General features: G+C 30.1%; 1 protein-coding gene across 6 annotated transcripts in view; it reads left to right on the top strand.

Annotated features, from left to right (window-relative positions):
* The first annotated feature begins 848 nt into the window (after positions 1-848).
* The window catches only part of LOC113376927 (zinc transporter ZIP13 homolog), a 64,631-nt gene continuing 50,024 nt past the window's right edge, over positions 849-15,455 (top strand). For 2 of the 6 annotated variants that reach the window (XM_026617038.1, XM_026617040.1), the window contains exons 1-2: positions 851-1,141; positions 1,302-1,648. In XM_026617038.1, coding sequence (XP_026472823.1) covers positions 1,444-1,648 — 205 coding nt within the window. In that variant the 5' untranslated portion in view covers positions 851-1,141; positions 1,302-1,443. Of the gene's footprint in view, positions 1,649-15,455 lie in introns of all 6 variants that reach the window. The other 4 variants (XM_026617039.1, XM_026617034.1, XM_026617037.1 and 1 more) reach the window with 4 other exon arrangements.

Genomic DNA, 15,455 nt, shown 5'->3' with positions numbered 1-15,455 from the left:
ACGTTTGCAACTTGCGGGCCGCATTTAATTTATAAATTTTTTGGCGCGCCTCACTTATTATTAATTTACAAAACTTGATATATACTAATAAAAATTATAATATACTTAATTTAAATATAAATATTTCATAAATTAATGAAACCTAGAAAGAATGTATATAAATCAAATTCCACTTTAAAAATGCTTGGTGGGCCGCAGAAAAATATTTAAAGGCCGCGTAAAGCCCACGGACTGCGATTTGTCCATCCTTCATCTACTCTATTCAACAGTTTTAGGCAAAGGCACAGTAATGAATAATAGCGAAATACATTATTAAAGAAAATGTTCTGCATTTGTAAATAAATTAATGCATTTTAGTTTCAAAACAGTTTTACATTTGCTTTGTCTTGGATGTCAAACTGTTATGAATTTGGCAAAGTCTTGTGATGTATAAGATGAATAATATTTAATTTTTAAAATTAATGTTGTTTAGCTCAATTAATTTCGTTTTTATAAGGTACGAAGTTAGTATTATTTTTACCATTTTAGATATTTCTTGTTAAAATTACTCTTAAAGCTATTATATTACATTATATGTCATGCAAAAATGAAGGCCAAAAAATGAATTTACTAGCATTCTTTTATTTTGGCATGATGAAACTATCGTAAAATATTTATGTAAATTTATTCTTATCGGATTGAATAAACATAAAATTAGCAATCGAAATACTATGAAAATATTGCAATTGATTCATAAAATAAACATAAACAACAGTTGCACATGTTGGCAGTCTGTGGTTATTGATAAAAACGTGATCGGTCGTTGGGTCGGTCCGAGATTCTACGGCCATCTCTTTCCTTCCCGTGTCTATGATAGACTAACTCCGACTTCGTATGCGCAGGCTCGACACGACGGACGTATTCGCATTCGCACGATCTACGAACCAACTGACATAGTAGTACAGCGGGTGACAGTCGTCGTAAAACGTAGAATAATGCGTTACAATTTCGATCTGAAGTGGACAATGACTTCAATAATTTATAACATCAAAGCTTCTGCACGACCATAAATTGATTTTAATCTTTTAAATGATTTCGTTAACGCTAGCTCAATCTCAGTGCAGATTAGCTAGTCGAACGTCGAATCTTCCCAAGAAAAACGGTGCGACTATACGACGTTTGATTTTTTGTTTACTGCGCGTTCTATTGGTCCTTAAGTGACATTCTCAGATGTTTTTAATGTGATTTTCTTGTGATATAAATGCGTGCTCATATCATTTGTGTTAATTTTGAAATTAACGATTTTTTATTTTCCGTTCCAGGCTTGTGTTTCTATTGGATTCATTTGTTTTATGGATTTTGATGCAACATAAACGGTGTATTGTAAAAACCTGATGATAAAACAAGTATTTTTAAATAATAATTACGTTACGTTATTTGTGATAGAGAGTGAAAGTAGTGGCAATGAATTCCTCAATTTGGGAGTCAGACTCAGCCTTCAGATTTATTTACACTGATTTAGTTATGGAATACATACCAGAATATTTCAAAGACTGGCAATATCATCCATGGATTTTTTCGGTCTTAGGTTCTATTTTAATTGGATTAAGTGGTGTGTTGCCTTTACTTATAATTCCATTGGAAGGAGGAGAACATTTTAAAAGTGGAGGTAAGTCAACTAACTAACTTAAGAAAAACCTTTATTCCAAAGTGATAGGTAATTAGTATTTCGATAATTGATATTAAAATGTCAATATAATTAAGGCCAATTTTTTTTAAGATTTAGTTTTTCAAGTTTGCAAACTATTTATGCTCTCTTTTAAAATTTAAATTTGTCACAAGTTATTGGTAACTTCACTTACTTAGTTTAGTAATTAACTTCCCGTAGGGTAAGTTATAGGGTTCGCAAAAATATCGAAAATGGAAATGTGTATATATCTTTACATTTCAAAAGCTTCTGAACATGTTGCCATGCATTAGAAAAAATGAATGGTGGTGTGTGTGTAATGTGCTTTATGTATTTGCGGATACAGATTTTGGCTACGATTTCTAGAACATGAATCAACCGATTTGAATAATTCAAAAGTTAATAAGTTTACTATTTATGTGAATAATAAAAAAACGTTTTTTCATAAATAATCAAATATTTAACGTATATTAATATATATATATATATATATATATATATATATATATATACAGGGCCGGTCCTGGGGTCCCCAGCGCCTACATGCAACTTTTTTTTCTAGCGCCCCCCCCCCCTATTAATTTTAGCTGTTTTATAGTTTATCATTAAAATCATATAAATATTTACATATTTGTTAAAAATTAATTTTTAATTATTCTGGATTTAGTACACAATAAATAAGATATAATCTAAAAGCGTATAAAATATATTGATTTTAAATTTGATTATAATCAAATGTTTTTAAATTTTCAATTATTTTTAACGTATGTACAGTATTAATATTTTGCTTTTAAAACATTTTACTTATTACGCGATTTATTCTATTGAGCAAATCATGCCAAGAGAGCTAAAAAAAACTAGTTTTTCATTTTCAATCATAACACTCGCATTTCATGTTAGATTTTTTAAATTTTAATTTAATTTAATTTTTCATCATTTGCAATATCCAAAATTGCGTCGTAAACTTCTCCTTATTGATATCGTAAGAGCCGAACTGTATTTATCCTTGCATTCCCGTCATATTCAGAGTATCGGGTTTGTTGTTTTAAAGTTAAATTTTTAACGTATTTTAGAAGTATTGTCCAGAAATCAGCAAAAAATGCAAAGAAATTACACATTTCATAGAACTATATTGAAAAAAAAATTGCAACAAAAACAAAAGTTAAAATTCATTTTTTTCTAAGCACCCATTTTTCATTTTCCCGATTATATTTTGTTTAAACTAAATCAGCTTGCAATTTTTCGTCAATAATGCCCAATAATTAATTTAATCTCTCGCAGGTTTGCGCTTAAGGGATTGAACACTAGATAATTCTTTTTTCGATTCCACGGTAACTTGAAACAAAGAAAAAATTGAATAAGTAGATTATCCAATACACAGAGCAGTTATTTACTAATTTGCAGAGTTATTAATCGGTTAATTGTTTCTACTGATATCACATTGCAAAATAAATATGCTTTTTGTGTCTCCGTATCCCTAGTTAAGTTAGATCGTTTATTATAATTTATTAAGTATTCTAGATTTTATACAAATAATTCTAGATTTTATATAAAAAAATATAAATATTATATTATAAATTTAATTTCCGAAACTCGTTTTGGCGCCCCCTAAGGCGTGCGCCCGCATTTTTTGCATGCATCGCATGCAAGACAGGACCGGCCCTGTATATATATATATATATGTATATATATATATATATACTTCATACTATATACTATCACAATTTATTTGTGACATTGAAAAATTGAATTAGTTGAGAAAAACGATATTATGTGGTTCATTTAAACCTACTTCATTATCGCAGATTTTCTTAATACTCTTGCAATTCTTACGGTTCTCATTAGAAAGCTCTGCGATAATTGAACCGCAAATAATAATCGTAACAATAGTTTTTTATGTGACTATGGAAGTAATACCGACGTTTTTTTCTCTTTCTTCAAAGCGAAATTTACACGCAATTCTTTTTGCAACGACGATTTCTCATATCAGATACGACATGAAAATATGTAATAATTATATGTAAATGAGTGTATTTCATTACCTAAATTACAATCATTATCAGCTTTAGATCCATTTAATTACCGATTCAGGTTTTTCTTATGGGAAGATCATAAAATTAAAAGAGAAGTCTGGCAGAATTAGAGCCAAAAAAGTGAAAATACTTTTTTTAACTAAAATTTACTTTTGATTAATCCTTCCGTGCAAAAGTATGTAAAAATCAACGCTATAACATTTCAATAAAATTTGAATAGAATATAATCTTTCACACTGCACTTTCATGTTCGAGCTGCAGTTTAACTCAGCACACCAACTTGCCTTGGGGAAAAGTATTCAATCAGAGAATTAAACGATGCAATAAGAAAACAGTCGTACGTGATATTATATGTAAGGAAAGGTAAAATTGTGTGACCATATAATGGCGGTTGATAATTTTAGATTCTCATATTTATTTCTCAATATTCTAATCTTCAATTGCACGTGTCATTGTTTCTATTATCGGTTGATGATAGAAACAATGATAATGCAAAGTGAACTCTTTATTCCATGTCACTTTAAATCAATCTCGAACAGGAAATCGTGGTAGTAATGGTAGATAATATGTAGCGATTATTTAAAAACTAGTGGCTTTAAGGCAAATTGCTGGAACTTTTCGTATCGTAACTAATTGTTCGAGTAATAACAATATTTAACTAGCTGTAAGTGGAATTCTGTCTTAAGGCAATTAGGGCATCGTGCCATTAGGGCAAATTGCTGGAACTTCCCGTACCAAAAATTATTATTTTTTTTTAAAACGATTAACATTTTTGAAAAAAAATTACTTTGAAAAAATAAGATTTTTGAGAAACTATAAATTGGACAAAAAATTAGTTTTTTTTGAAAAAAAAAAAAATTTAAAAAAAAAAATTTTTTTTTAAAAGTTTTTTTTTTTGAAAAAAATTTTTTTTTTCTTTATTTTGACATATTGTGGAAGATCTGAACTTTTTTTTCAAAGCAATCGTACTGCTTTAACTACATAGGGACAAAATATAAAGCGCGTAAGCGCCGCGTCGCTGTCTAACGCATAAGCATTGGTACGGAACCGATAGGAATGTTAACAAAATGTATACTTATTGTTAAAATCTCTATAAAATGTCTGATAATTTGATGTGCATATGTCTAATGATCATTTTTGACCGCCAAATGACTCTTTTTTTTACTTTTTCCTCTATATCTCCGAAACCGCTGGACCTACCTTCATGAAAGTTGTATCGATTTTTCATCTTGTCAATACAAATAAAATGTTTTTTGAATTATTAAAATCCGTTCTCTTAAAAACTGAGTTACCGTTCTTTTTGCCCCGTATCTTCGGAACGGCTTGACCTGCCTTTGCCAAAAACTAATCAGCATGTCTCCTTATCAATACGGATCGAATGTTTTTTGAATTATTCAAATTGGTTGATCCGTGTTCCCGAAATCGTCGACGAAAATTTGTATCCGCACATACATACACACACATACATACATACACACACATACATACATACACACACACATACACACACACACACACACACACATACATCCATTTTTTCTAAGGTATGCCAAAATGTTCAGAAACCTCTGAAACGTAAAGATATATAAAAATTTTCATTTTCGATTTTTTTGCGATTACTATAACTTGCCCTACGGGAAGTTAATAATCAACAAAAATTGATCAATGCTTAATCATATTTTTTTTTCAAATAATTTCAAATTATGAATATGGTACAAGTGCTTATGAAATTGAACTACAATAGGTGTGTATAAAAGTGTTTTTTGTGAAAATTTGGAATTTTTTCAAAATCTAATATTTTTTTAAATTGAAATCAATTTTTTTAAATTTTCTGAAAAATCTGAGAAATTTCGATTTTTTTTTTAAATTTTGATTTTTTTATGAAACCAATTTTTTGAAAATTTCAAAAATGAAGCAATTTTTCACACCGTCAACACAAGCAAAATGTTTTTCGAATCATTCTAATCGGACGATCTGTTCTCTCGAAAACTACATGATCGTTTTTGCACCCTTTGCCCCCATACCTCCAACATGATTGTCAGTACGAACTGAATAGTTTTTTAATCAATTAAACCAGTTTTCCAAACTGTAGAAAATGTCGAAGACATTTGTATGGACCATATGAGTGTACTTAAAAAAATTAAAGATCGGATTTTATACGAAATCCAAAAAATGTAACGAGATATGTGCTCATTATTAACAGTAACCTACCGACAATTATTCATACCCATTTATATGAATTATATAAACTGAATAACAAAGTTAAAATTATTTATTTAAAGTATATAAGTGAGCTTTAAAAATTTAACCAGAATTAAAATTATAATCTGAATTCTTTTCGATATACAAGAAAATATTTTCTGAAAAAAAAATTGAAATATTTTTTTTCGCGAAAGCAGTTATTTTGTCAACACAAGCAGAAAGTTTTTTGAATCATTCAAATCGGATGCGTAGTTCTTTCAAAAACTGCCATTTTAGGTATAGGGGTTGATTAGACCCTTTCGGAATAGTTTATTGTGTTTTGATTCAATGGCTACTCCGAGGATTTTGTAAAATTGAGTATTTTAAGGAACAATTGAGGTTATCTGCTTGGAAGGCGGCCCAATTGCAGCTTGAAGTCCGGAACTCTCAGCTCGTTCTCGGAATTGGATGCTCATGAAGGAATTGACTCCAAATGCACAATAAGGAACACTGCTTTCAATTAATAAAAGTGCCCCGGGCGGCACTTATTTTGGGGCGGCATTTTTTAGTTTATTTATAATTAGTTGTAAAAAGCAACTTATTCATTTTATATTATTAACTTCCGTAGGGTAAGTTATACCGAAAATCGAAAATGAGTTTTTTTACATTTCTTCACGTTTTGAAGGTTTCTGAACATTTTGGCATACCTCATAAAAAATGGAAGTGTGTGTGTTTTGTGTGTCCGCATTTTTTCGTTCACGTTTTCGGGCGCCCAGATTAACCGATTTGATGGTACAGAAAATAGAAATCGAGTTTTTGAGAGAATGAAACATCCAATTTGATTGATGCAAAAAACTTCAATTTGTAATGATGAGGAGAAGTGGTGATTAGTTTTTGGCAAAGCAGATCCAATCGTTTTGGAGATACCAAGCAAAATGTGCAAAAAATATCTGCTTTTGAGAGAACTAAGCATCCGATTTGAATAATTCAAAAAACTTTCTACGTGGATTTTAATTTGAATTCTACATAAAGTTCAAATGCTCACTACTTATATACTTGAAATAAATAATTTTAATTCAGTTTATATATTTCTTATAAATGTTAGACAATGCCCTTTATTTCAAATTTGATTGATTGAGTTTTGTTTATTTACTTTTCTGTAAACATGTATAATTTACAGTATTTATTATTATATATTTGAAAACATTTAATTTTCCTCGAATATATCATTACAATACGGGAAGTTCCAGCAATTTGCCTTAACTTACAATGCCATATACCACTAATAAACTTCCCCAAGGAGAAGTTTATGTTTTCATCAAAAAATCCGAATCGCTAATTTTGTTTTCTCGACGTTTCAATCCATTCTGAATCGAATGAGCCCAAATTTGGAAAAAGTATGTGTGTGTATGTGAACAGATTTTTTGTCGTAAATCGTCATTTTCTCAAAAACGGCTGGACCGATTTCAAAAATTTAAAAGCCACTCGATATATCTCGATGAGGACTATTATTTGTCAGTTTTGTGCGACGATCGGCCAAGCTGTTTCTTCATAAATCGCAGAAAAGTGAAAAATTTTTTGTCTACGTTTTAGCCTGCAATTCTGAATTGATTTTGAAAATTCAAAACCGTTCGAGAGATATTAGTAGGGAATCAAGCTGATTAGTTTTTGGTAGAGATCGGCCGGGCCGTTTTTTAATAAAGTTTAAAAAAAAATTCGACGAATTTTATGGTTATTTTTTTGACGGTAGATACCATAGTCTTCTAGATCATACTAAAATATTACGGTACTACGACAACTGGTTTTGCTTTAAAAATTCGTCAAAGTTTGCAAAAATTAGTATGGTCTTTTTGGCATTTGTCTAAATTAGACCTTTGATCGACGTTTTCTCAAAAACGCCTAAATCTATTTCAGAAATTTAAAAGCCATTTGATGTATCACGATGAGGCATATCGTTTCTCAGTTTTGTGCGACGATCGGCCGAACCGTTTCTTTGTAATTTGGAAAGAAGTGTTAAATCAAAAATTAAAGTCCACATTTAAGCTCATACTACCAAACCGATTTTAAAAAATTAAAAACCGTTCGAAAAATATTATTTGGGATTGATACATTAGGTGTATAGTTTTAGGTGAAAATCTACCGAGCCGTTTTCTTGTAATTAACTGTTGAAAAAAAATTAAGCCGATTTTTATGAAACTTTCTTTGTCGATGTATATCATTGCCTTATAGAACTTACTGAATTATTACGGCCTTACGACAAGTAGTTTAATTTTAAAAATTTATCAAAGTTAGAGAAAATGTTTTTTTGACGTTTGTTAAAAATAAAATTAGATGATTTAGTTGGTGTAACGATAGTGTACTTGGTCTTGAACATAGTAAACCATTGAAGTCCTACGGAAACTGGTTCAATTATAATTATTGATTAATTAAAATTATTGATTTTTTAAAATTTGCTTTTAGAAAATACTCCGAGTTAACGTGTTCGTTCGCTCATTTGCAATGATGTTTAATACATCCACTCGGAATACTTTTAATCAACTCATAAATTAATTTATTTTTTATTGATTAAGTCGATTATTTACACATTTCGGGAAGTTCATGTAACTTGCCTCAAGGCAAAATACCAGTACCAACTAGTTTTCTTTCTTGAATTATAATACATACAATACACCGAAGAATAAAATTCTAAATCATATGGTTAATTATAATTTATATAAATCAAATATTGACAGTAATAGCAATCAAAATGATCATTTTGATTGCTATTACTGTCAATATTTGATTTATATAAATTATAATTAACCATATGATTTAGAATTTTATTCTTCGGTGTATATAAATTTATATTAGTGTAAATTTTGAATTCTAATTTAAGAACAGGTTAATAATTTTATTTTATTGTATTCATTAAAATTCGTTGAATTCGTATAAGCATCTTTACGATTTTGTTCAGCGATTTTTTCTATTTTTTTATATCAGCTCATAAATGTCATTTCTTTTGAAAAGTTTATATGATTACTTTGAAGTGATTTATCAATATTTTTTTAAATCATCAATTTTTCTTTTGAAAATCAGGGCTGGCGGAAGGCGGGGTCTGCTAGGTCTGCAAAGCTTTAGGGCATTATATAAATATGTTGACGAGTGCATATAAATATGTCTGAAAGAAATTACTCTGTGTATTAATTAATATTGATTAAATAACTTAATAATTTTTTAACTTCCGTAGGGTAAGTTATACGAGTATATAGTAATCGCAAAAATGTCGAAAGTGAAAATTTTTATATATCTTTACGTTTCAGAGGTTTCTAAATTTTGGCATATCTTAGAAAAAATGGATGTGTGTGTGTTTAGATACAAACTTTCACAATGACTGTAGGAACACGCATCAACCTATTTGAACAAAACATTCGATTCGTACTGATAAAACGTGCTAATTAGTTTTTGGCAAAACAGGTCCAGCCGTTTCAAAGATACGGGGCAAAAAGCCAAAAATTGTAATTTAGTTGTTGAGAGAACGAAGCGTCCGTTTCAAGAAATTCAAAAAACATTTTATTTGTATCGACTAAACGAAGAACTGTTTTTGGGATGACAGGTCTAGAGGTCTAGCGAGATTACGGAGAATCAATCAGAAAAAGTAAAAAAATGACATATTTGGCGGTCCAAAATGATCATTAGACATATCCACGTCAAATTATCTGATATTTTCTAGAGATTTTAATAATAAGAACAAATTTAATTTACATTTCTTTGGGTTTCGTATCAATGTCTAGCCGTTTCACTTCGATATTTCGTCTGCAAAACAGCTGCGCAGCGCGATTGATTTGAAAAAAAGTTACAAATTTTCAAAAAATTTCAAAATATAAAAAAAAAATCAAAAAAAGCCATTTTTTTCATAATTTTCGAAATTCTCAAAAATATATTTCTTTCAGATTTCAAAAAAAATTTAATCTTTTTTAAAAATTTTATGTTTCGGTACGGGAAGTGCCAGCAATTTGCCTTAAGGCACAATGCCATGCACCACTGGTTTTTTTGTATTAATTTATGAAAACTACTATTTGATTGACTTATAATTGAAAGGGCGGCAATCTGGAGACCGCCCCGGGCGGCAAAAGTTCTAGGTACGCCACTGATTGTACTTATATTTCTACTCAGTCACACGCATAGGGGGAAGTCCCGTAGCGCCGGACGGCACCAAGTACCGGACACTCTATTTAACACGTATTATTTAAGCTAGTATGAATCTTTTTATTTCAAAATACAAGTGAAATGGGCACTGGGGGCACACAGGTACAGGATCACGCGCCAAGCCTCGCCTGTGATGCACACGGCCACGGCGAGAGCAACCCTTTCCTGTTTTAGGCGCAAAATCACGGCGTCACCTAAATATCAATGGAAGTAATTGTAGCATATTGATGCATTTATATTTGAGAGGTATGCAAAGATAAAAGTTGTAATTGATTGTTATTCGTAAAATAGTAGAATATCATTAGATCTTTTAACCAATTTTAGTAGGTGCCACCAAATGAACGAAAATGTCTGTCCCTTAGCACCGGACACTAAGTCGTCTCTTTGTGCCGGACAGTAAACATATTGATATTTCTTGTGAGAATTAACGTAATTTATTCCAATTATTAACTTCCCGTAGGGTAAGTTATAGTAATCGCAAAAAAATCGAAAATGAAAATTTTTATATATCTTTACGTTTTAGAGGTTTCTTAACATTTTGGCATACCTTAGAAAAAATGGATGTATGTGTGTGTGTGTGTGTGTATGTGTGTGTGTGTGTGTGTGTATGTATGTATGTATGTACGTGTGTGTATGTATGTGCGGATACAAATTTTCTTCGACGATTTCGGGAACACGGATCAACCGATTTGAATAATTCAAAAAACATTCGATTGGATTTTCGTATTGATAAGGAGACGTGCTGATTAGTTTTTGGCGAAGGCAGGTCCAGCCGTTCCAAAGATACGGGGCAAAAAGTGCCGAAAACGGTAACTCAGTTTTTAAGAGAACGGAGCGTCCGATTTTAATAATTCAAAAAACATTTGACTTGTATTGACAAGATGAAGAATTGATCAAATTTTCACGAGGGCAGGTCTAGCGGTTTCGGAGATCTAACGAAAAAAGTAAAAAAAAATTCCATTTGGCGGTCAAAAATGATCATTAGACATATGCACATCAAATTATCAGATATTTTATAGAGATTTTAACAATAAGTATAAATTTTGTTTGCATTCCTATGGGTTCCGTACCAATATTTATTCGTTAGACGGCGACGCGGCGCTTACGCGCTTTGACATTTTGTCTCTATGCAGTTAAAGCAGTACGATTGCTTTGAAAAAAGATCTTCCAAAATATGCCAAAATAAAGAAAACATTATTTTTTCCAAAAAAAATTAAAAAAAAAAAAAAAAAAATTTGATTTTTTTTTGAAAAAAATTTTTTTTCAAAAAAAAGTAATTTTTTGTTTAATTTATAGTTTCTCAAAAATCTTATTTTTTCGAAGTAAATTTGTTTTAAAAATGTCAATCGTTTTTAAAAAAACAATTATTTTTGGTACGGGAAGTTCCAGCAATTTGCCTTAAGGCACGATGCCTTAATTGCCTTAAGACAGAATTCCACTTACAGCTAGTTTAATTTTATTCTGTACGAGTACTAACAGTCACTACATAGCCACATTTTTTGTATTTCCTAGTCAAAGAATGAAAAGCTTATGAATGCACCAGCTGAGAGCATCGGTGTGGCCCAGCCAAAAGGGTGGATGAATAGTGACTTTTTTTGCAATATCTAAGCATATTCGTCAAAGACACATGCGCAGATATTCCATAGCGTGGAGATGTGATCAATGCAGGTTATTTTGAAATGTCCGGTACTAAGTGCCACTGAAATCATATTTTTTTATAGCAAAGTTTGATTGATGGTATTAATTATTTTTTAGCAAAGATTGTGGTTTTGTTAATTTAATTTGATTTCTAACTTTGTTATCTAACATAAATCATAATTTAATAAACCTTTCGTAAAATATTTTTTGATTTATTTATAAATAACTTCAAGTGTCCGCCACTTGGGGACACTATTTTCCACCTAAATAAATCGGATGAGGTTTAAAAATTATAATAGTATCCACTCCAACGAGTTCAACTAATTCAACTAATCTAGCTGAGATATGTATCGTGCTCTGGGTCTGGTCTTGATCAAATTTGATCTGTCTTTAAATCAATTAGAACTCTTCTTTTGAGTCTCTTAGAACGGGGTTCTTCAAGATGATGTTTCACTCAAAAGACGATTACTGGTAGTGCTAATTACATATTTTACAAATAGTAGGTCCATATCGCCTTTATTACAGTATTATAAGCTAGCTACTCAAGCTACTAAAGCTTGCTTTCAATAGGTAATTTAGATTTGCTACCTATGAGCCAGTAGAGTTCCTTAGCTCTATTATTTACTAGAGCTATTTTTGAAAGTATGTGTTGTTTCCAGGTAAGTTTGCTATCTAATATCATCCCGAGGTATTTTGTTAAGTGTTTAATTGGAATTGTCCTATCATGAATTTGAACTGCTGGGCAAGGGGTTTTTTGAGTGTGAATATTACTTGACTTGATTTATTGCCATTGATTTTTATGCGTCATTTGCTAGTCCATTCTTTAATGTTGTTAAATTTTCATTTTTAGGAAAATCGTTAGTATAGAGTAGGTAAAGGTATGGGTCCAGTACATTCTTAGTTAAATTAGATTTTTTATTATCTGTTTAATCTTCACCCGAAAATGATAAAAAATACATGTGACAACATATGTCACAACCGTACCCAACGCACACTTTTAAAAACAAATCATCATTATTTTGAGTTGAATTATCTAAGCAAAAACTAACAAACAAAGTGAGTGATCTATTTGTATACTACTAACAGTTATTATTGAAATAATTCGAACATGAAAACTTACTTTTGACTCTTCAAAAACAATGCGATCTACAGATAATATTAAAGTAAGGCACTGACTGAATGCAATAGTGGAAACTTGGTCGAATCATCATACTTCATCTTACTCCATTTGAACCCTATCTTAAAATCAGTTATCTGTTAAACGACTGTTACTACCGTACCCTGGCACAATACCTTTAAAAAAATGAATGTGTTTTTGTGCGTATGTATAGATTTAAATAGTTCAAAAACTATTCGATTCTTATTTATGGTAAGATGTGTTAATTAGTTTTTGGCAAAGACAGGTCCATCCATTTTGGAGATACGAAGCTTAATGTGCAAAAAAATTTAGTTTTTGAATGAAGCATCCGATTCGAATGATTAAAAACATTTTGCTTGACAGTTGAAGAAACGATTAGTTTTTGGGAAGAGCATTTTTTCATTTCCAAATTTAAAATATTGAAAATAATTTAGATTTTATTTTAATTCTAGTTAAAATTTGAGATCGTCCAATTTATGAGCTTTCATATTTTATCTATAAAATACGAATAATGGAAATTACAGTATTTATAATAATCTATTTAAAAACATTCTAATTATAAAAAAAAATATTCTCCGAATATTTCATCACGGTACATTTTATTACAGCAAATTGCATTAGGGCACCACTAATTTTTCGTTTTTTTTTTCAAATACTACTGAATCATAAAATACTAGTGGAAATATAACTTCTCAAGGTGTTCAATTTGTAGATCACGGAATAGCGTCAAATTCGATTTTTTTACTGATTGATTTTTTTATTTTAAATTTATTTATTGTTAGTTTGATTTACTTCTCCGCATTATGTATATTGGTTTCAAAAAAAAAAAATTTATTTTAGATTTGTTCTTAATTACAACCCTCGTTAGTGAAAACTTAAAAAAACCAATGCTAAAATATAAGGTCTATGATCTTCCTTATATAATTTATAAAGCAGTGCATTTGTGAATTATGGTTATTTTATGTGCGTATGCATTTCCTTACGAATACTATGATGGTTGTGCTGTTTTATGATACTTATTTTATGAAGTCTGTACCAATTTTTGTGCGAAATAATCTGTTTTATAAATGATGGTATTCAGACGTTTTTAATTTTTGTTAAAAGACCTTTATGTCACACTTTATGAAAGGATCATTTTGCATCTAGGAAAGGTGATGTATAGTATTCGTTTTTTTTTTCAAAAGCTCATGGCCCTGTGGCATTGCTGAATCGCGGAGTGTTTGCAACGAAAACAATTGCCTGGAAGTAAATCGTCATTTTTAGTGTGTATGACATTAAGTATAGTTTCAAATAGTTTGGCTAAAGTAAAAATAAATTTTATCGGTCTATATAAACTTTATATGAATCAACGAGTTCAGAATATTTGAATTAACAGTATTTCTGATATTTTTAAAGCATTAGACCAGCAATTTAGTGTTACAGAATTGATAATGTAGGTTAGGAAAACGTATCCCTTTTTAGATAGTTTTTTTTTTATTAATTAGCATGTATCTTTTCTATTGTGTAAAACAATGCGAAACAAACTCTCCAGGTTTAAATCTAGGAACACGATGAATCGATGATGGTAGTTTAATCTGATCTCTCATTGTATTCAGAAATATAAGGTTTGAATACAGTTCCTAAATAGTCTGCAAGACACTTGACCTTTTTTTCATTACTTATAGCTCAGGAAAAAAACATTTGCTATGGCAACTTTTATTGGTTTGCGTATAGATTTAGGACTTTTATTAATATTTAACATAGATATGTCAAATTTGCTGAGATTTGATATATACTTTTGAAATTTAATTTTTTTTTTCAATTTGTTTTTAAGTTTATTATTGAAATTGTTACATAATGTTTTCATTACAGAATTATTATATATTTGCCATAATCTATTAGCATTACTTCTAATATTCCTGCATTTGTGTTTTATAGGAGGAGTTTGGTTAATTTATATTTTTTTTATATATTGGCAATATATAAATAATATATATTTAATTATATAAAAATATAGTTATTATTATACATATACATGTAAATATATAATTATTCAAAATATAAATGTATATATCTTGCGTTTTATTAAAAATGTTTTAATTTATCAAGACGCGCGGCGAGCAATGCTGTTGCTAGTCGTTGCGAATGAGAGACGACTTACACGGGTGCTATGTGAGCGCGAGCGTGTACTTGCTCAGGTTTTTTCTACTTTTGAATGTGTTCTACCACATGAAATACAACAAAATTTTGCACACTAAAAGAATATTCAATAGCCTTTCTAATGATGCTAATTAAAAATTAGTCCAAACAGCCGCACTACCCGAAAAATCAAAACAAAAAATTATTTTCACTTTTTCTCGCACTAACAAATAATTTTTTCACATTATTTGTTATGAACAACATAGCCAAGATCAGTATAAATAGAATGACGTTAACAGTTTTTCGATATCTCTCATATTTCCGACAAAAAGTGAGATTGAAAAAAGGGGCCACTTTCACATGTTTTCACTGATATCTCGGCCAAATGATGAGCTACGGATTTGATATTTGGTATATCGGATTTTCTCGAAAATACCTATAAAATGGCATCAAAATTATTTAAATACCAGGGTGGGGCCAATTCTGTATGGAAACA

The sequence above is a fragment of the Ctenocephalides felis genome, unplaced genomic scaffold (genome assembly GCF_003426905.1).
Source record: "Ctenocephalides felis isolate EL2017-DRISC unplaced genomic scaffold, ASM342690v1 CF-g0.4_SCAFFOLD_01886, whole genome shotgun sequence".
NCBI classification, from domain to species: Eukaryota; Metazoa; Arthropoda; class Insecta; order Siphonaptera; family Pulicidae; genus Ctenocephalides; species Ctenocephalides felis.
This window is presented reverse-complemented; position numbering and strand designations above follow the sequence as displayed.